Below are 23,567 nucleotides of genomic sequence, written 5' to 3' on the forward strand. Positions count from 1 at the left end.
CAATCAACATGAATAAGAGAGCTCTCTTATTCATGTTGTTTGTGCACAGCGCGGGCTTCAATAAAAAAAGAAGGTAAATAAACACAAAATGTATTTACTACCAAAGTTTGTTTCTCTACTCTATTTCGCCTATTATTGCCGATAACTTTCTGTAAATGCCGTTCAAATGCTCTTCTGCAACACACAAATACACCGCACGCATGCCACTGTGCACAAACAACAAGAATAAAAGAATTCAAGTGCCTTCTAGGGTTCAAACATCAGCATATGTATGCCATGTATATGTACACAGATGGTTTAACTTAGGATTTTATCAGGAGTAGATAATAGTCTCTATTATCTACTCCTGCATGATTTTATGTTGACTGAATGTGCAATGTTTTATACATGATCGTGTGCACATGTTAAATTATGTAACAGAGCAGTAATTTGGTTTTGACGCCACCCACCATTGGTCAATATTCTTTCTTCCAGCTGTCACCAGTGAACAAATAATACATCCAGTACTACCTGAGCATCATTAGTGATTTATGAATGGACTTTACATTCAAGTACTTGCAACACAATAGGTGGCAATCGATTACAGTATGCATTGATAGTGATATATAGTCCAGCTGTCACCAGTGAACAAATAATATATCCAGTACTACCTGAGCATCAATAGTGATTTATGAATGGACTTTACATTCAAGTACTTGCAACACAATAGGTGGCAATCGATTACAGTATGCATTGATAGTGATACATAGTTTTAATTGGTGAATTATTTTCATATTTCAATGTATTCTGATCGAATTGGTCTGACATAGTATAGATGTTGGTAATCCACAAAGTCATGGTGCATTTCATTACATTCAGCTTTTGCTACAACATACTATGGCTGATAGGGTCTATGTCCCCCAGGGTACTGCCGGAACGTACCCTGGGTACTGTCCGGTATACCGGAACGTACCTTGGTACTAAATACTACTATCTAATATGCCGGACCGTACCTCGCCTACTCCACTAACGAGTCTAGGGAGTTGCCTACGCCTACTCCCTAACCCTAACCCTATAAGTATAACCCTAACTCTAACCCTAACCCTAACCCTAACACTAACCCTAACCCTAACCATATCAGCTAGATAGTTACCAGAGTACGTTCCGGCAGTACCCTGGGGGACATAGACCCTATCAGCCATACTATGCATGTGTTTCCCCATAGTCTGACACAAGAAAATGCTTAATTGAATAAGTAGCCACCAGGTGGCAATGAAAAACTGCTGTTCATAACATTCACCTCAAAGTTATTACTTATATAAATATTGGAACAACATGATTTGATTTAAATTTTTTGAATCTTCTTAAACCGCTCAGTCTCCTTGGAGACACAGGTCATTGATGAACTTCCTCCATGTCGCTCAGTTAATTGTCATTGCTCCATTTATGTATTTGTAATAAACGGTAAAAAGCGAACAGTCTATAGGGTTAACAGAGTAATGAGGTATCACTAGTAATTCTCTTTATTTGTAATACCAAGAAGCACCTGCTAGTTATCCTCAGCATATAATATATATACACCTGCATGCACATACTCTTTGTGTATAGGTTCACATTTCTTTTCCACTCTCAGACCATATGTATCATTCAGTAATATGTGTCAGCAGTGAGCGTAACTGATCTGAATCAGTGATCCGTCCATAAAAAAAACACCCTCTTCATTAGATGAATGTATGTGAATTCGCCAGGGTTTGACGAGTATTACATCAGTTGCTAGTTGCTACGTGTTGTAATATGTGGGCATGATACTGTTGTTGAAGCTCTTAGCAGGACATTATATATTATCATCTTATCTGCTGTACACTTCTGTAAATTATGATTTTAAGATGAGCTCAAAATACTGTACATGTACTGTGTTAAAAATTTTTATATGCGTGATTAACACTGAATATATATAGCAACATTTTGAGGGAGTCAGGAAATATATCACAAAAGAGTCGCATTATATATTTATACTATTATACCCTGCACTATCATATTGTTGTCGTTGATTGCAAGTTTACAGTGATAATTTTATGAATTCACTCTGTTGCTTATTTTCATTTTTAGGTTCTGCCAGCAAAGGTGAATATAAATTTCAGCATGTCTGAGTGGTTCTGAGAGACTTGGTAATTGATCATATTCAACCAAATAGGCTACGAAATAAAACGTGGAGCAGAAATATGGCATATCTCTCACTCTGCTGCGATGCAAACGGAAACGTGTATAATGACGTCGTGTGCAGTGTGTGCTTTAACAAGGAGGTAAAAACCAGTTTGACAGAAAAGTACAAGTTAGCAGAAAACCTACAACTTGCCTGCCAAGATAATGACGTTTCGACTGTTAAAAATTTGCTGTCTACTACTGTTCATCTCTGTTGTTTCCATAGTGTCTATGTAATTGTACAGGCAGCCATTGAAGAGGTTTGTCACCTTGGTAATGTGAAGATGCTAGAGGTACTTTTACAATATAGTGTCATCGATAATGACATATTTAACTCTGCCATGCACGTGGCATGTGCAAATAACCAATTAGATGCAGTGAAATTGCTGATGCGTCATGGCTTTGATCCTGATATGTGCATGGTGTGTGATAGAGGGCATGGCGATATAGTCGATGCTCTTATTCTCAGTGGAGGCATTGACGGTCTTATGCCTCTGCGTCTGCGAGATGAGAGCTGTCGGCCGCAGTCCTTGTTGCATATGGTGCAAAGAGCTGAAACAGCGAGAATTCTTATTCATCATGGCGCTGACCCAAACATGGTCGAAGCAAACAATCGCCACTTCTCGCCCCTGCACAAGGCGTGTCTAAACAGAAGCGTCGATATCGTGGGAGTGTTGCTGGAGAGTGGAGCAATCGTTAACGCAGTCGCCAGCGCTAAGGAGACGCCGCTGCACGTTCTGCTTCGAGACAGCTACAGGAACAGCGAGAATACGTCACTGCTGCCCATAGCGAAGCTGCTGCTAGACGCCGGCGCTGACGTGCGAGCGTTCGACGAGAGCGACGAGACAGCCCTGCACATCGCGTGCAAGCGCGGCCTACCCGACCTCGTAGACTGCCTGCTGCGATGCGGCGCCGACATGGACGCGCGGTCGGCGACGTTGGACACGCCGCTGCACAACGCGTGCTGCGTGCCGGCGATCTCGCTGCGGCCGCCGCACGACGGCCGACACACGGCCATCGTGCGCACGCTCGTGAAGCACGGCGCGGCGCCGCGGGCGGCCAACTGCGACGGCGCCACGCCGCTGTACTTGGCGGCAAAGTGGCTGTACGGCGACGGCGGCGTCGCGCGAGCGCTGCTGGACGGCGGCGCCGACGTCGACGTCAGGGAGCGGCGCCGCGGCGAGACGCCGCTCATGCTGCTCTGCCGCAGACTCGAGGAGAGCCGCTGCGGCCTGCTGCCGTTCAGAAGCGCCGCCAGGGAGCGGCACGTGCGTGCGGCGAGGATCGGCCTCGTCTGGATGCTGCTGCACGAGGGTGCGCACGTCGATGCAGCGGACGCCGGCGGACGCACGCCGCGCGACGCTCTGGCGTCGGCCCGCCGCAGGGTGATGCTCGACCCGGACGACTGCCACCTGCTGGACGACCTCAGCAACGCCATGGAGAAGCGATATCACCTGAGTCTGCAGTGCCAGGCGGCGCGCGCCTTTGTGCAACACGGGCTGCCGACAGAGATGCTGAATCGTCTGCCGGCCGTGCTTGCGGAATTAGTACGTCTGCATGTTACGGCGCCAGAGGCGGAGTCAAGGGAGGGTGCTGATAGTGGGTGCTGCAACTCAGACGACTGGGGTGACATTAAAAGCACAGACGATGAGAACAGTGACAGTGGCGATGAGGACAGTGACTGGGAAAATGAGTTAGGGGCACCCAATGAGTGAAAATTACAGTGGGTAATTACTTACATTTGTTAAAGATGGTAGATATACTTTTGTAGGATTGCCTGTTGCTTTGGTGGCTCATGGGAGTACCTTGTCCAACCATCACCCATGATGCTGAGCAAATACCTGCTCAACACAGTGCAGAAGCGGACCAGGATGTTCATTCAGTCGTGTTTGGAACAGCCTTGATCTAAATTTAGTGCCAAGTAGGCTGCAGCATTCAGTGTACTGTTTACTTGCTAATCGTGCATGAGTCTAAATTGATCAAACATAAGTCGGCTATACTTGCAGAGCATCATGGGAGACTGTTGGGCCATGTACATGCACCCATAACATGTTACAACCATGCTAACTTGTAAAATCATATCTAGTCACTTAGTTACTATTAGGTGCAAGTGAAAACAATTCGTGGCATTTTGATTGAAGTGAATGGTCATCAAAATTAAACTACATTCTAAACATCTTAAAAGCAAACATCTACCAAATCGTGTAGTGAAGGATATGCAGATCTTCAAGTTATGTGAGGGATCCTCATGTATTTTGTGAACTTAGTTATCTGAATGCATATATATGTTAAATTTTTGTGTTCTGGTATTTATCATGCATCTTTGGTTCGTTTGGCTCTACCTTTATTTTGTAACATTGAGCAATTATATATGCTAGTGTTGATATACTTAGAATGTTTAACCAGTTGTGATATTATCATGAGGAAATATTTATATATTGTTGGAAGGCTTTGAAGAAGATAGCAGAATGTCACCCAAGATTAATCAATATTGAGTTGCAATGATTATTACAATATTGTTCCACCGAGGCTGGCAGGTGCTCGACCGTCCAAAAAGAGCCATCAATTATTATTATTATTATTTATATCTTAGGCTTATATGAGTAAATTTTCATGTCCAAAGCTGGAGGCTGCTGTTTTTGAAATTTATTGACAATTTGGGGGGGGGGGTGTAACGAAGGTTCATGACAATAAATTACCATTTCCCTCTCATTTGGTGAGGGTACCAAGTGCCGGTACAATGTGCTACCAATCACGAGCCTAATATAAATAATAATATATGATACATTATGCAATGGTTTAATTATGTGCATATTATATATGGTTTAATTATTGTTCTCTTCCAATATAATATTGACCAGGTTGGCAGATTAATCTAATTCAGTGTTACGTTTCATTGCGTTAGTTTACTGTACGTTTTACATGATTTATGCATATTATATGCATTATTTATCATAGCTCTAGTACGTACTATAGCCCACGGATAGCTAGATTTATCATTGCTTGACCGATCTATTTACAAGACAACTTTTTGTGGCGTATTGTGTTTGAAGTTTTTATGCTGGTAGTTTTACATTATTTGTTAATTAAAATAACAAATTAAACAAATTGCACCCCATTCTTTGCTTATACTTATGCATCACCTGCATAATATATCAGGAGTGAATATATAAAGGCAAGTTTCAAAAATTTAATCCTGACATGCCCACAATTGAAATATGGTAACTATAGCCGTCCGCCACAGTACACGTACATGTATCTGCTGTGACACTCGCTATCGAAGTGGTTCACCTCACTTTCAGTTAACTCTTTACACTTTTATAGAGAACGAGTGCATATAAATGGTAAACTATGCAATCAGGATTTGTCCATGACAAATTGCTCTTTCAAGTTTCATTGCAACAATAAATTATAATGGCAGCTATGTGCCCATTATCATAATAATATTTCTGAAGTCAGATGAGGCATCTGGGCTAGTGCTTGGTGTGAATGTTTTCCCAATGATTATTTTAGTGGCTGCTAATTCAAGTACACAGTTCTACTGGTATCAAAATGCTAGTTGGTTAAGGAAATACAGGTCAATGAATGGCAATAAGACTGCTATGAAGCAACATAAGTTTATTCAGCGACTGATTAATCACCATAATTTAAAAGCATTTTTTACAGGAAATTACTCTGCTAAAAAAGAGGGTGTTCAAATCACTGCTTTTTCATGTCAAATTTCACTTATGCTATACACGCTTAATTGTGTTGTTAATTATTAGGCCATTTCCTGTTTGGTGACATCTTTGGCGAGTCTAATTATTTCACATAGACGTAACATTTTTAATATAATTATAACTTATACATATACGACACGTCAAAGTTTTACACATAATCATTACATATGCATTAAATAATACGATAATTGGTAAATAAAAATTATATGGGATATATCATATATATGATAACTTTTTTAATAATACTGAAAAACACGACTAAAATGTTTCATTATGAAATAAATTACGTTGTTGTAAATGAAAAAAATTCATTAATTAAGGCTTTCAAAACTCCTTATTGGAACAAAACACGACCTTACAAAGGTGGAGTAAAACAACTGAAATATAAAGACATTTATTTTTATAAATTATTAAACGAAAAATGTATACGATTTCTCATGTTAAAAACGTCACCTTGCCAGTATTGCTTAGGTAATACATTCAAATAAATCAATTTATAAGAGTAAACACAGGCATATAGTCCTATTGTACATTATAATAGTCCTATAGGGTATCTGCAACATCAAGATACACACATTAGAAGACATGCCATGCTGTTGATCCCTTGCCTCTGGGAATCGGTTATCATATCTCTATAATGTGACTATTATGAAAAACACTGTCTTGTTATAAATTTTAGTAAGAATTCCCCCTGGAAGAAACAGAATTGGTTCTGGTTTGAGAGCAGCCTTTTCATGGATCAATAATCAGTACTCTCTGGTATACGCAGTAAAGGCACAATAACTATGACACGTGTATTACAGATGCTCAAATCACCAATCAGTGGCATCATGTGAGAGCACTGCAGTTCTTACTTGGAGTGAATTAATTATTAATGTATGCAGCACCTCCGTGTTTCATTCTGTCACGTCAGTCGATCTTCGTACATTACTTACATCCGTACACTTGCTCTGCTCCTGCGTAAATAACTCGTAACCATAAATTAATTATAGATTTTATTAGTGAAAAAAAAGATGTAGCTGAAGATCATTAGCAGATTGCACTTACCACATTGAAAAAAACGAGATGTGAGTAGAGCGAGATAATATACAATATTGAGATTCAAGTTTATCGTCACAGGCATAGCAGTATACCATGAAAATTTATAGCACTCTTCCCTCAGTCCAGTGCAGATATTTCATACCAGTACCTCACACTGACTAATCCAAATCGGTCTTATTAACCGTGGATCATATATCTCTTCAGATTCCTTCACCATATCAACAAGCAGATTGCCCCTGACTTGATCGATAGTGGAATCAGGTTTATGCACGTTTATATGGTATTATGCACATATATATTATACACAACTTATTTGACAGCTATATGTGTAGTATATTTGGACGTCTACGTATATACTATGCTGCCCGTAAATCGTGACTAGCATTCTCACCCCAAGGATATGCCCACGTATGATCTGGCTATGCACTGCCCTCGGTGTTGCAGCTTTGACTAATTTCACCGAGGGAACCTTGTCTGATTACGACTGACTCTGTGCTTTCCTAGCCTCCCAAGATATCTTCCAAATCAACTTCTCTCACAAGGCACCTGCCTCACACAAGGTTCTCTTTAAACGTGATTCTGTCGGATGACGAGTCCCTCCCCATGCTTGGCCTCTGGTACGGCTGCGTGGCGAGTGATGGGTTGAAGGGTGTTTTCTCTGGCATGCCTCCGTAGCTCACGCTCATGCCCCCGTTCGGACCATGCAGTCGGCTCGCATCCTGCATATTCTTCAGCATCATTTTGCGCCTAACGTTCTTGCGCTTCTGCAATAAAACCCATGTCATGTGATGTATTGAAATGCATATCAATGCTCATGGCTACACAGAGCTATACTGTCCGTGGAGCTTGTGCTCCACGTCTGCCTTCACTTCTGAAGTCATACTTAGATAACAGTAAGCAGTATGGTAACACCAATTATCAAAGAACACGCTGATGTGATAGTCCTGTTGGATATTGAAAGTGCATGCTATATTCATGAGACGAAAGTAGCAGCTGACTGATCGAAGGCAACGACCAACAAACACAATGCAGCTTAACTTTGAATTTTACAGAGGTAGACAGAGATTAAAACTTATACAAAAATACAATGGTTAGTGTATTTTACAGTGGCAGTCCTTTAACAGAATTTTGTGCACAATAGTACACATTGTGACAAAACATTAATTTCATATTAACTGCAAGGTTGGCATAATAATTCATTACGATTTAGTCGACACAAAAAACTAGGAAGATTAGTCTGCACACATATAATGCCCCAAACCATTGAAGGTAAACAAAAAAACAATTCCCATCAGCACACAATAAAATGGCAAACTCGGACTTAAAAGCGGCTAACACTCCATTAGGAGTGTTCCCAACTTTGATATCATTTATGATTAATGATTAATGATTAATGATTGATAATCTTAACCCTAACCCCAACCCTAACCTAACCTATAACATAACCCTAACCATTAATGACATTAAAGTTGGGAACACGTACTCCTAATGGAGTATCACCCTTAAAAGCGCAGGACTACGTTACATGCTGGGCAACTTTCACACACGTTTATATGATTACATCACCCACACGCCAAAAACGGCCAAGTAAACATCGCAACTCACTGTATTTGTCAGTGGTGGCTATTTAATATGGTTACACATACAGTTAGCAAATATAGATATTACAAATTTAGTAAGATTGCAAACGTGCAATTCTGCAACTTCCATTCTATTGTAGTAAGCCGTTTCTGTATGTTCTGGGGATGTTCTGCCACTGCCTTTCAAATACCCTTCATTCACAAGAGGTCATCGTCAAGCGTTGCCTTGCAGACGCATAGTCATAGTTAAAAGAAGGTAAAATCATGTCTATGCAAGCTACTCAGGCACGCAGGTAATGTGCCCATTGGATGCACCAGGCAATGATTTTTAACCGAGAAAACCTTCTACTGTTACACTGCACACTACGCGGTTCTAGGCGCCGAGTGTCGGTGCTGCGATGCCGACGTTACGTGTTACGTCATTGCTAGGTATAAAGCGACTATTCATCGGCAGCATGCAGGGGCGATGCGACCTCGGCTCTGTGCGTCGCTCGATGTTACCTCATCCTCACTTTCAGCGGGGGCGGTCGATGGATCGTTGCGCGCACGGCTAATGCTGTCGTTGTGTTTGTCACGAATGAAGTCACCCTCATCATCACTACTCTGTTGTTTTATCAATAATTTATCATAACTTCTCACTTTCTCTCGTCGAAAAAGAGAGGCTGATGACATGAGACATCTTTAGGAATTAGCAATGTATGCTTATCAACACTTCCTGACGAAATGCACAATAAGTACGGCAAAATAAATACGCAAATTAAAGACGCAACACACAACATCAACAAACCAACATTTTGCAAATTAAACGTTTCCACATATTTTAGCCGAATTACATCACTACGTATACGAGTGGGTTACCATAATCAGGCGATATCCTAAGTCGGCATACAAGTGAGGTTCCGAATGCAAACATTTTATATGCACTGGAACAGGTGACCAAATCAGATCTTTGGATCATGAGGAGTACCAGCTGCATCGACTCAAGATCCCGGAATGATGACCTGCCTTGCTACACTCACCTCGATAGTGCCTCGCCACCTCTCCGCCGCTGCTCGTGCGATCTCCATCTCTCGTTCCTTCATCATCTGGTGGCGTTTGTACGCGATCTCGATAAAGATGAGAAAAACTCCAGCAAGAATACCACCGCCAACCAGGATGAAGACGCCTGGAGAGAAGCGAGTGAAAGATTTCAAATCTACCTTGGATAATATTTTATATCACACTTCTGGGCGTTTAAACAGGAATTTGGTAAAATGACGTTATCTTTGGATATATCTATGTGCCCTCTCTCTGTGCATTTCTCTCCTCATATATTTCTCTCTCCCCTCTCCATTTTACAAATCATGTTAGATAGGCCAAATGTGTTCATTTACCCTCTGCCCTCTCTCCCAGTGTTACCTCCCTGCCTCCCCCCTTCCTATATATTTCTCTCTCTCTCCCTCTATTTTACCAGCCATGTTAGACAGTCCAAGTGTTGCTGGTGAGTCCTCTTCCATGCTGCAATCGGTGCTGTGAACTAGAATATACTTCGTGTCCAAGTCTTCCATGAATCCACCTGTTGCAATCAAACAGCAGTCGGACATCTTGAGTTATAAACTAACACCAGTCAAGTTTTGTCGATACCTATTGATGAAGTGATGATGGGTGATGGAAAATACAAATACCACTGTGAGCAATACTGACTGGGAAACCATAACAAACGTTTACAGGCACCTAACCTAGTCAATTCAACATAAAGTAATGAAATGAATGTCGCATGAATAGAACAAAGCACGCTTTCTAATATTTTTTATTTGAAACACGCAATGTATAAATTTATATGGAATCAACAGATAAGTCTCGCTCCCTCTTTCCCGATCTTGCCCACCTTCTCCTTCTTCATTTCGTTCTCCCATCCCACTTCTTCCTCTTCATCTATCTTACTCTCTCTCATCTCAATCTATCCAGTCCCTCTCTATTCCGCTGACTCTCTCTCTCTCTCTCTCTCTGTTAATATGTAAGTAACAATCACACGTACTTTCATGAAAATCCAGTACAGTTAGCGTGACCTTGTCTGTCCATGAGCTTCCCCTGGGAAGACCAATACCATATCCAGATCTACCAAAAAGTTCTCCGGCTGTCACAAGATCACAGTCTTTTGCTGCTTCATATTCCAGCCGTGATGAATCCCAGATGAAGGCATTAAGTTTCCTAAAGTTCAATGAGGGTTATTACTCATTCATATTTAAAATATATTGCATATTAAACAAGGAAATACATATGTACTTTTAGACCGCCATATGTTATATCTTTACATCTTATATCTTTTATGTTTTTATCACTATGAAATCGATTCCTCTCAAAATAACAGTTGTCTGCTCCATTAGTATTCTGCATAAAACCTTTGTTTGCCATAATTAGATTCACTTGAAGAAGGAAATTGTACATGTGCTACGATTAGTAGTCCCTGGCAATGTCAACATTGAATTCTTACACCCCATATAGACTGCAAATTTGATCCTACATTAAACTATTCTGGGCTAGGTGCAGACTGAAATTTTGCAGTATTTACACGCTATCCCGGGCTAAATACGCGCTAGTCCAGAATAAATTAGCCCGACAAATCGAGGTGGGCCAGGCCTGCTTCAAAGCATACCAAGTTATGTTGTACTGTACCTATATTTATTGTATATTATCGGGTCACGTCAAAGTATAGTAGCACCTGAAACTATGTCTGTAATTTTGATTTTGTTCCTCAGTTCACTAATGTATACTCATATAGTGTAAACAACTATAGTACGAAAAATATATTTGATGCAAACTTAAGGAGCAGAGCTAAACAAGTGCATATACCCAATTCTGACATGTTCTATTGCTTCTTCGGCCGTTCGGTAGTTGTTGCCCTGCATGGTACGGTACATGGTTGATAGCTCCACCTGTCTGCGGAAATACATGTCGACAGCCGAGTCTTTCACTGTTGCGTAAATGAAGTTTTCCTGAGGATTTCTCAGCTGAGCAGGAAAAAAATGTGTAGGTAAAAAACATGTTTACTTTGAGAGATATGCAGATGGCCTGCCAGACAGAATTACAAAGAAGATAGTCAATTAAAATCCGAAAAAAACCAGCACAAATTGCATTTGTATAGATATGTGTAATTATGTTACATCAATATATTTGTAAAGAGATTAGTAATTTTAAGGAATGATACCCTTGCATCATTGATGCCCGTAATCGTAGTCTGTGGTTTGTCTAATACGAGGAAAGCAGCCAGGTTGGCAGTGTAACTGGCGACTATAATCATTGCGAAGCCTGCCCATACCATGCCAAGAACGCGAGCACTGAAGCTCCTTGGTGTTCCTGTGCACAGATAGAAAACAGATGAAAAGAGATTTGTACAACTGCATGTTCAACAGCTGCTATGCATGTATATGCAATTATCTTTAATTGTAATTCATTCTCTTGTTAATTGCCAATGGCTGATCACATTTCAGACACTCACATACCTGTCAACCTACACTATTTAGGTGCAAATTACATACGATAAAACATGGCTTCATATTACTATGCTACGATTGTAACACTGTAAAAATGCTAAAACTCGATTTTGACCAAATATACACGATTTATCCCAATTTTTAATCAATCCAAACTTTACCTGCCTGTAGAACAGTATTTTAATTATAACCGACACAGTAACAGTTTAAACCAATCAAATTCTAGGTTTCTTTTGGCACCATGCATATTTGATAAAACAAGGAAACTGGTTTGGATTTGATACTTGATCTTCTTGGAAATCACACTATACACCAGAGAAATTAATATCAATCTACTATATGATAAGACCATAAACCAAAGCCCCCAATTGAGATCTTTAAATGTTGACAGGTATATGCCCTCAAATGGACTATTTAGTCTGGACGTCTGCCAATTCGGGAGATAACCGTTTGTTAGCGACTACTACAAATACTCAATGATCAAGTGTAAATACTAACCTTCACCAATGCCACTGTTGAGTATCACTCCCCAGGAGAACCAGAGCGCTGTGGAGAGATTCAAAGCATCTTCCTCAGTCTCATCACTCTGTGGCAGCTTGAATCGCCCGAATGGACTAAATCGGTCGAGCAAGTACAGGACTAGTGCCACCAGGTGGACGCAGAAGAGGACCAACAACCACAGTGAGTCTTGAAAGGGTTGTAGGAATGAAGTGAGGCTTGAGGCCTTTGCCATCTACGCAAGTAATAAAATAACAAGCATGTATATCAGGAGTAGATAATAGGGATCCCTATTATCTACTCCTGATGTATATGCATGTGCGCATATAAAGATAATTCTAAAGTAACAAGTGTGTCCATATACGTCAATACTATATGAATCAATAATAGTGTTAATTTCTTCACTAGACAATCATTCATGATGTTAGAACGTGCATATAGTTTTATATAGAGTAACAAGCTACACCTGTCCGGATATATAAAAAATTTGTAAATAGAAACAACAACTGAACCAAAAATTGTTCTCTATTTATATAGTGACCTATATAATAAGCACACAGTCAAGTCTATTCTAGAATTTAAAAAATCGATATGATATATAGATGTTTATCATAAGAGCACTTTAAGAAAGCATGGTACTGTAACAGTGAAACGGGTACCACCTAATGTGGCTTTACCTTCTTCTCCAATATAGTGATTCCCTGATACTTGAAAGGCTTTGAAAAGTCAATGAAGTCTGCTCTCTCAGGGTTAATAGTCAGCGGAGCCACGATCATGTCTGCTTGACCATTCACCACCTCCCCTATCATGCCATTCCATTCTTGTTTGGTTGAGTCATTTCTCTGCGGAGTGTAATTGATGATAATAAAATTACAAGGATAGGAATTTTCTATATTTAATATGATATTGTTTTATATATTTGATTTATATAATTATGTATTTTGAATGAAATTATATTAGTATTAGTATATAGTATATACTATTATATTATATTATTAGTAGTATATAGTATATATATAGTATATATATATACTATATATACTATATATATATACTATATATATATATATATAGTATAATTATATTAGTATATAGACATATACTAGTAGATATATAACTTCACAATAAGTGCGTATTTATGTTAGCATAATAGAATCCTACATTGAATTATAAAATTAAATATTAGTCTAGAAACATAAGCATATACATGGAGTTCCTACTCATGCAGTTTTAGTTTAGTATGCTACTCAACTAGCAAAGGAGATACTATTGCTCATAGGGTCTATGTCCCCCAGGGTACTGCCGGAACGTACCCTGGGTACGGTCCGGTATACCGGAACGTACCCTGGTCACTATTTGATATGGTTAGGGTTAGGATTAGGGTTAGGGTTAGGGTTAGAGTTAGGGTTAGGGTTAGAGTTAGGGTTAGGTTTAGGGAGTAGGCAGGGCTGCCAACATTGGGTGATAGATGAGAGTGAGATGCGAAGAAGCGAAGCGACCGAGCGGGTGGTGGGCGTGGGAGGGGGTTTCCCTCCTGCCACGGTAGGGAGCTTTTCCATTTTATAACTTCAATTTGTGCAATTTGGTGCATACTAAAGTGACTGTTTTCAGATATTGTAAGATTTTTTTTGCTGTGCGTGAGATATTTCAGCGTTTTATTCATGAAGAGATATTCATGCGCGAGATATATCAGCATTTTTTGCTGTGCGTGCTGTGCGTGTGTGTGTGTGTGTGTGTCTGTGTGTGTGTTTTGCTGTGCGTGAGATATTGTAAGATCAGCGTGAGAGCGTGAGATTTGGTCAAAATGCGTGAGAGTTGGCAGCCCTGGAGTAGGCGTACGCGACTCCCTAGACTCGTTAGTGGAGTAGGCGAGGTACGGTCCGGCATATTAGATAGTACCAGGGTACGTTCCGGCAGTACCCCGGGCGACATAGACCCTCTCAGCGATACTATTGGCTTATCATATAACAATGTACCACCAACCAATTGATGAGTTTTTACTAAATAAGGGTAGACCACGCAGAAATCAAAGAAGCTACAGATAACTCTCATGATTACTGATATATATATATAATAATCTGATTATATTACATACTAATTTTAAGATCTATCACATTTGAATTTAATATAACATTGATTGTGTTTGGCAGTTCCGAGGCTCTCCGTTATAAGGCACAATTTCACCAGCCAAGTTAAGCAACAGGTTGCCGCAGTTGAAATATAGACATGCGTGTGTGTATAAAAGTTATCTTACCCTATCATAGGATCCATACATCTCATCAGCAGACAGATGTAGCTGAAAAGTGAAGTTCACTTTCTCTGCAAGCTTGACAAGCAGGTCAATGCAGTAACCATAGCAACAGTGCTCCTCCTCCCAAACTAAAACAACATTTTGACAAACAACAAACATCTAAATTTGGAGAAATTCAAATTGTGTACTTAGTTTTGAGCTTAACTATAAAATGAAAATAACACCAGGGCTTGAATTTCACATTAGCAGGAAATAATTAAATAATTGCAATAAAAACCATAAAAAGTTAAGAAAGAAAAACTGAAAAAACCACAACTTGCCTAGCTGTTCAGAAATGGTGTGAAATAAGAGGAATGCTTTGGCCCAATTAACGGTTGCTTTTCAAATTACAACAAATAATGAAATTGCATCCCATCTGACGTATTAAGAATAAAAACGCCATCAAACTTTGTTTCACATCAGCAATAATGCAACTGTGTTTTATACAGAATAATGTTCTAATAGCTACAGGTGAAAATTGAAAAAGGTTCTAGAGTGGACCCCTCTGCCATGGTATACGTACACATAACACTCTGTTATATTGCATATAGGATACTATGACTATAGGTAGTTATCATAATGTGATGTTATATTATACATTGTATTATGTGTGTGATTTTAGTTGTGACTTTCCTACCGTCCTGTCCTGGGAACGAGGCATTTGGTCGAGGGCAGTACACTTCCCCATCAACCTTGCTGCAGTTCTCTCCTGGCTCAAGTTTCCTTGTCCACACAAAGGGGACGTCTGGTATTGTGACGACCTACAAGTTTCACACTTAGAGTATTTCAAGTCACTTGGTCCAGTTGTCACTTCCACGATAGTCACCAAGTGGAAACAAATATTCACAATGCAGTTATTAGAGTTTTTTTTTTTTAGTGTTCTTTCACAATTGCACTGTACACAAAAGAAAGTGCAGAGTCAAGCCTCTTACTTGCCACATTTCAAGTCTGACACCCTAACTACTATGTCACTTACCCTTAGTTCTGTAGGAATAATATAGCCCTCTGGTTTTTCGGTACCACCCCCTGGCCAAATTATTGTGGTTTCATTCTTCAGTTTCAGTTCAGCACCTCGCTTTCCCTGTTGGAGTAACCACAACAGGGTAATAATTTACCCCTATAAGCGTAACAATTTACATTTGATATAATAACAGCGACGGAAACGTTGTGAAAAAATACATTCCATGGAGACAAAATTGGACACGTCATTCTAGCGAAATAGAGACTCAATATCTACAATATTGAACCTTGGCCTCGACCCGTTACTCGTACTACCTTCGGTCCATTGGATGGTGAACAGATGCCTACAGTGACTTGGCGGTCCCCTTTCTGTATGTTGATGATTTCATAGTCTGCATCAAGACGATCACCAGATTCATCAAATGATATCCTGCCTGTCATGCCTCTGTCGAGAGTCTCATTGATGAGGTATCTGTATACGCAATATTTGTAGATGTGCTACAAGCATTTATAGGTACTGTGTGGACATTTCCATCATTGCCACTGGGTACCAGTGAGGAAACTAAGCTACGTGATGAGTCACCAAACTTGAGCGTACCACCACAGCGTGAGATACCCACCAATACTAATTCTAATACTTTGACTACATATTAAATTGTACTTACTTAGTTACACCATCAATCTATATATGCCTGCCTACATAGGCGGGATTTTTTCAGTCACATGTAATGGGTCTTGACAACTGCCTACCATGTGTGAGGAATAATGAAATACAAGACATACACACTAGAGTTTTACCCTCTTTCTGCAAGAAATTTGAGCGTTTGTTGTCAGTAAGTTAATGGAAAGGATTACATTCGAAGTTGGGGTTGAATAAGATTAATTTACTAATACTAACGTTTATTATCCATCTGTGCATGTGTGTGAGTAAATGTGTGCATGTGTGTGCCTGTAGAGAATACACATGCATGGTGCATTAGGCTGTAAGCACAGAAGTGGTGAGTGTGTGTGTGTAAATTTCATGTATGCAAGAGTTTTTGTATTTGTCTGTGAATTAATACATACGCGTGAATGTCAGTACATGTATGCCCTAGTGAACGAGAGTGTGTGTGTGTGCATGTGTGTGTGTGTGTGCATGTGTGTGTGTCAAAATGTGCATGTGTGTATGTCTATATGTGATCAAGTGTACATGCCTTTATGTATCATATGTGGGAGTGCATGCATGTTGAATTATGTGTGCAAGTGAGATTGAGTGCATAAGTGCAATGTGCATGTACATGTATGCGTGCGATCGTGTGTGCGTGCGTGTGCGTGCGTGAATACGAGCATGTGCATGTTTGGTGCGCATGTATGTGTGCCCACGCATGTGTGTGTGCATGCATTAGTATATATATGTACATGAGGGTTTCCTGCATTCAATCTCACAAGCATCAGCATGGTTCTGTTTATCGCATCATTAGCGCAAAGGTTTCAAGCCTCACTTGTAAAACGTCTTCCCCGTCTTCCAGTTCTGCTCTCCACAGCTGTTCGGTGGTTCCATGATATTCTCGTGAGCATTCATCATGTTCACAAGTGCCCCAGCAATAACCATAACACTGTCGTTGATGTGAGCTTGTTCCTCCTGGTGGCTCAGATGCAAACCAAGGATTCCTAAAGAAGTCAGCTAACAATGGTCGCCATATATCATAAATGCTGTGTGTCAGATCGTATTTGTACGATATATCGTAATCGTACTATGACGTGTTCTCATCACGGCATGTCGCAATGTTTTTGACCTAGCCATCCAAGGGAGGTGGAACATGCCGACCCCCTTTGGATATTGTGGCTAAGCTGATCAAGCTACACTATATTATGTGCTTTTATGTAGGCTTGCAGGCCCGTAGCCAGGGGGGTTCGGGGGGGGTTCGAGACGACATTCCCCCCGAGCCCCCAAACAAGACAAAATTTTTTTTTTTAATTTGCCAAAATTCAACCTCAGGTCGCTCCATTTATGTGTAGATACATTGCAAGTATTCCTCATCGTGCGGGAGGTGATAAACAGTGAACCCCCTCCTCACACCTCCCCCCGCTCGTTCGCTTGGTCCCTTGCCCGGCTCGCTTCGTGCGCCGCAATAAGCGCGGACGAGGGGCGTGTACAGGGGGTCCACGGGAGTCCGAAAACCCCCCCTTGCTCGCGCAGAAAACGCATCTGAGGGGGTGTAATATTAAAAAAATTTGACCCCAGACCCTCCCTTCGCGTGCTCGCATCTTTGGGTTATGGTTAGACCCCCCCTGGTACAAATCCTGTACACGCCCCTGCCAAGCAAATTGCCAACATTGAAAAACGAACCCCCCCCCCAATATAAAGCTGGCTACGGGCTTGGGCATGCCACATTATCGACTTTGAGATGCTTCATTACTATGTAACAGTTTTAGAATACTCCTATCCCAACACTGATTAGCTAGAGCTATCTGTCAATCACTCCAGGCAGATATACCTGTAGTCAGAATAACGTGGCAGCAGACAAATTATTGATACATATTTCACCCACACGTCATTATACCATTATGCTAACATTGCGATGCTTTACCTACCATCTGGTCTGTTAGGAACCTGCAGGGCCTCCTCTGAAACGATCCACACGTATCCACTGCCCGTCATGTTAACACCTCCTGCTGCCTGATATATCACAGCAGCATCCTCAGCACTGTATGGACAAATAGCACAGATGTAAGCACGTTATAACTATATTACAACTTACACCAACAAATGCTGGTAGTGAGGATAGCTTATGAAATACATAGAAAATTATTAGGTTAGAGGTAAAAACGTGGAAACAATAAAAAGTGCACCCTTTTTTATGATCTGCATATCCCTGCTAGTGGGGAGAACTATTATGCAATCAGATATTTATTTAGGTGATTAGCAGTGTCAGTGTCTGACTATCACTGTCTGACAATCCACGAACTACAGTAACTTGACAAACCAACCTAACTATTCTAATAATTTCAAGGTAGCTATCAAATCAAAATGAAATAAAAACGTAAAATTCTTTGTTCTGTTCAGTAGACATTTACTTACTTGGCATACATAAGTATGATCCTGGAATTTGCCTCTTTGGCTTCAGTCAAGAAACTGTGCGTTAGATTCGTAACTCCTGGTTCATACTCAATGGTTTTCTCTATCTGAAAATACATGCCCATGCGTGTGAAAAGCCCATGCTTAAACCAAGGGTCTTTAGTTCAGTACATTTTTAACACCATATTTCAAGCAATCACTTTAAAACAGCTTAAATTTCCTCACTGGGAATCACTTCTTTCCTAATCTAGCTCTGCATTCCCCCACTTACTGTACGTTTTACTTTTACTATTTTCTTTTACTTCTATACTTACTTTTTACTTACGTTATTCCTGTACATTTTCATGACACAATAACATATATGTGAATAAACATTTGTTATTATATATATAACAAACAGTGGATGACAGCGAGAAAAAAACTACAGCCATTTTTATCTGTGTTATCTACAGTTATATGTACCTGTATTCCATTCTCTTCAGCGAGCGTGTGCAGACGACCGAGCACAGACCGGCCATCTCTGTCATTCGTGTGAATGAAAATCACAGCCTTCCAGCCAAACAGGGCCACCATCTTGATCCACACATCCACCTGGTGAGAGTACGGTGGAAGCGTGCGCAGGAACGACGCATGGATGTTCTGTCAAAAATTAGACCTGCTGTTTATGCACTGTATACATGTTATTGTTAAGTGAAAACCAAACTCCCAATTTCTTTTACTATAAAACATATGATATTACATTATGAGGGTGAAGGTAGTTCCTTGTCAATAATGTCAAATATGGTCATTTTAGTGAGCCACCCACATAATTCCCCGTACGCTTGATACGTGCAGATGAGCACGTGCATGTACGTCTGCACACACACAAGCGCACGTGCGCGCACGCACACACATTAATCTTTCTTTAAAAAAATAGCACATTTACTAGGCATACCTTGTCAGAGAAAACGGTATCTCGTGCGCTGATGCCAATCACCGGGATGTCGTAGAATCCGCATGTGTACGACACGCTGGCTGGAGACAGCTCATTCCCTTGACTGTGACTCACAACGACAGCATATACCTGCCCAGATTAAGGACGCATGCCAGTTAGCTAACGGTGTTCCAAATAATCGAGGTCATTATACATTACTCAATAAGCCTTCTGATGTGATTGAGCAAGTTGGAAATTTCATGATCAGCAGAAGATCAGATTAAAGTTTTATTCAGTCATCTTGCCTACTAAGAATTCTGATTAGCACAATGTAATGCAATTCTTTTAAAGAGCATGAACATCAGCAGCAGATAATTATACGGAACAGCTTTGTTGACTGTTCCAAATTTCCTTTGTGAGAATAAAAAATCCATAAGTTCATAAGATTCTCTGCAATATTTTCAAAGCCAACTGAATAGAACTGAAACTATAGTGATGTGGGTGGCTATAATTTGGCAGGTTAGCACTCACAACATACTGTAGATGGCCGACCAATCATTCGCGAGTCAAATGTGCTAACAGCATAAATATCATCACTTTAACTAATAATTTTAGTAAGAATATTTTGATAATTTTACATTTCTGAAAGATGTAAGCTTGTGATATTTTTCACCTTGATTCCCACAGGCATTTCACAGGAACGTTTGGAATTTATTCTTCGAAAGCATGAGCTAATCAGAGTTAAAATTTTTCATTAGTCATGTGGGGGTGACTTTCAGAACAAGTTATATTGGCACTGTCCTTAGTACAGTGTGCACGCAAACTATTAAAGTTTTATTTATATCAGGTACGGGTACCCATAAACAGAGGAAGGCTGTGATATTGTAGCTAAAATTGAACCATGACTTTCACCAGCTATTATGCTACAGGCATACTGCATCAACATCACAACAACGTGTGTAATTAGTAAAGTCCATCATTGAAAATTAATGTAATTATACTAGGAGATCTATGGTTGCCACACATTTACAGGTAATAATGAGCTTTGCATTGTAGCTAGCAGGTTCAATTGTCAAGCCTTTAATAATGACTGAGGGCAGCTACTTGGAAATGAATGACTCCTCGGCTCATTGCTAGCTTCCGGGAGGAACAGGATTATAGCTGCATGGGGCCATTGGGTTGGTGACGAGAACCATATCAGCCCTGCTAGCTTCATACAGATGTCATGTCAGAAAATTTTGTTTACACACAACTGATGAAAACACCTAATACCTCCCAGTGCCAACTAGAGAAGGTATGGTTTTGGCGAGGGAAAGCGTAAGGCAATAAGTACTGTACTACAAGGACCATGCTGGCGCTGCTACCTTGGATTTGATGAGGTTGTCGCAGACGGAGAGGGCTGTCCGAATTGGATTCGGATTCATCAAGATTGTTGTTGAGTTAAAGACGACGCCTGGTGGCAGAATGCCGCTGTCTCCAATCCGATGTACGACATCCTGGAACAGCTTCTGCTTGTCTGGGTCACTCAGAACACCAGCCACGGTGAATACCGTCGGGTTTGCATCCACTGGAGGGGGCGCCACCACAGCCACAAGGACATATGCGCAGAGCAAGCGTACCAACATGCTTTGCGAGTCGTATGCGATGCGACATAGGCGTGCACGTCTCGGCTTTTGTACAGAACACCTGAAAAATGACAGACGCACTTAATACCTAATCAATTTATAACAGTTTTAGGCAAGACACACACACAAGCACGCCCATACAGGCATGCACAGATATACACGAGAACAGATATTACTATTCACCAGTTATTTATTTATCACATTTTGCGAAGGTGGCGAACGGCAGGGGTAGCCCTGATTATATGTATCAAGAGCAGATAAAGAAGGCCTTCTTTATCTGCTCTTGCATGTATGTACATATACATTAGGGGGTGTGGGATGATACAGGTAATTAATACACATTACGCTATGTATCACAATACTTTCAACAGAAACATAGCAAACTATACACTTAACACAGACTCTATAAATTATGTAAATTCTTACAAAACAGTATTGTGAAGTGCTTTGTAAACAACCATTATTGAACTGCGAATTGTGTCATGTTTCATTTGTTTTCTGATAAAACTATGCATTTTATTCACTACGAGTGTCATGTATGTCGAACGTATCGATACTTAATTACATCTTTAAAGTTTGGATCGCGATATATCCATATATCGATGAATCGTCTCACCCATAATATACATGTATACTGATATATGTAAATGTACTATTAGATGTGCCAACAAATGATGCTAAATAAACATCTATCCAGCAATATTGATTACAGATATCTTCAGTGAAATGTGCACTTTTTATACAACAAATGCACAAATAATTAATTGACAAAAGGTCTGGCCCTATGTATAGGTGGCCAGTAGCTGAGAGGCCATGGAGTTGGAGGTAAGCGTCCTACCACTATCCCTTAGGAGAGAGGAGCTAGCTGTCAGAGAAATTGGGAAGGTACTGGCCTTGGCAAAAGCTGAACCACTGATCCAGCTTTGGGAACATTGGCAGGACATGCAGGGACAAAGGAGAGAGACACCTGTCACCATTTGGGTTATGCCAAATCCAACTGGCATACATGACCAACGAGACCAACATCACAGTGTCGGTCATGGAGCCCTGCTTCCCGTACGTCACTTCCCTGCAGCCAATACGTACGTCCCCAGACTACTGGTCAACCCTAGGGTCGTCAAAAGCCAGAACAAGAGAGCAGGAGGATGCTGCCAGAGACATCATTGGCGGCATCATGAGCAGTTGCCAACCCAAACCGGGACCTTGTGGCGCAGGCTCTTGTATACTCCTACCTGGTGAGGACACGCCCATTGAGATCAGCAATCCAGTATCACAGCATATAGTACCATACTGCTTGGAGAGCTAGTAGCCATCTTATTGACCCTGGACTATATCTGCACCGAAACCAACCTGGATGCCACGGCGATGGTCCAAATCTTCTCTGGCAGCCAATCGTCCATAGGTCTACTCACCTTAGGATGGAAAGCCAAGCAATTCTTGAACACTATCTCCAGATGTAAAAGTCGAATGTGTTATCTGGAAGCACTGGGCATTCCAGTTCGCATATCCTGGACTCCTGGACACGCTAACATCGCTGGCAATGAGATTGCTGATAAGTTGGCCAAACAAGCTAGTCAAACAGCTGCTATAGCATGGAGAGTGAGGGACCGACCTCCCAAGGGGACGTTAGAGGGGCCGTCAGGGTCTCTGTCAAGGCCAAGTGGCAGAGACAGTGGGATGTATCGGAGACAGGCAGACGCCTTCACAGCTTGAAACCTTTGGTAAGTACGCATGCGCTGATCGACGTACCGAACCATCGCCTCTACTCCAAAATAGCACAACTAAGAACGGGATACGTGGGCCTAAATAAATATCTCCACATAATTGGACAAGAGGATAGCCCCAGCTGTAAAGAGTGTAGTGAGCCCGAGACAGTAGAACACTTTCTCTTGGATTGTGCCCGTTTTACAGAACAGAGAGAACGACTGTGCTACAACATCTTCAACCTGTGCGGTCCATCTCAATAGCCATGTTATTAAGTGTGTTAGAAGACGATCAATACAAAGACATACGTGTCAAAATATGTGAGCGTCTAGGTGATTACATAGCCCAGACATGTCTCTAAAGACGTCAGCGCCACATATTACCCAGTAATACCCATTATACCGTGAGCCACTTACATAGTGTGACATTAACGTACTAAGTACCGGGAGAACACTACAGCTCTGCGGAGCTCATAGTGCAGTGACCGAGACCCAAAAAATCAAGTGCACCCCTACCGGAGGTATA

At 40.9% G+C, this 23,567-nt stretch overlaps 2 protein-coding genes across 2 annotated transcripts in view; one reads left to right on the forward strand and one right to left on the reverse strand.

Annotated features, from left to right (window-relative positions):
* The window catches only part of LOC106811181 (ankyrin-1-like), an 8,119-nt gene extending 4,223 nt beyond the window's left edge, over positions 1-3,896 (forward strand). The window contains exon 2 of the mRNA XM_014814724.1: positions 2,089-3,896. Within this exon, the coding sequence (XP_014670210.1) occupies positions 2,202-3,896 (1,695 nt within the window). The 5' untranslated portion in view covers positions 2,089-2,201. The remainder of the gene's footprint in view (positions 1-2,088) is intronic.
* Positions 3,897-5,784: 1,888 nt separating this feature from the next.
* On the reverse strand, positions 5,785-21,394 carry LOC106811188 (glutamate [NMDA] receptor subunit 1-like). Its single transcript, XM_014814731.1, has 18 exons — positions 21,078-21,394; positions 19,735-19,863; positions 19,263-19,439; positions 18,804-18,907; positions 18,317-18,429; positions 17,224-17,392; positions 16,058-16,214; positions 15,759-15,863; positions 15,420-15,543; positions 14,747-14,871; positions 13,170-13,334; positions 12,493-12,727; positions 11,709-11,857; positions 11,354-11,511; positions 10,539-10,711; positions 9,972-10,076; positions 9,541-9,686; positions 5,785-7,705 (listed from the first exon to the last, which is right to left on the reverse strand). The coding sequence occupies exons 1-18, from the start codon at positions 21,336-21,338 to the stop codon at positions 7,493-7,495; spliced, it is 2,808 nt and encodes a 935-aa protein (XP_014670217.1). The 5' UTR covers positions 21,339-21,394; the 3' UTR covers positions 5,785-7,492.
* Between the last annotated feature and the right edge of the window lie 2,173 nt (positions 21,395-23,567).

This window comes from Priapulus caudatus, unplaced genomic scaffold (genome assembly GCF_000485595.1).
Source record: "Priapulus caudatus unplaced genomic scaffold, Priapulus_caudatus-5.0.1 Scaffold512, whole genome shotgun sequence".
NCBI classification, from domain to species: Eukaryota; Metazoa; Priapulida; class Priapulimorpha; order Priapulimorphida; family Priapulidae; genus Priapulus; species Priapulus caudatus.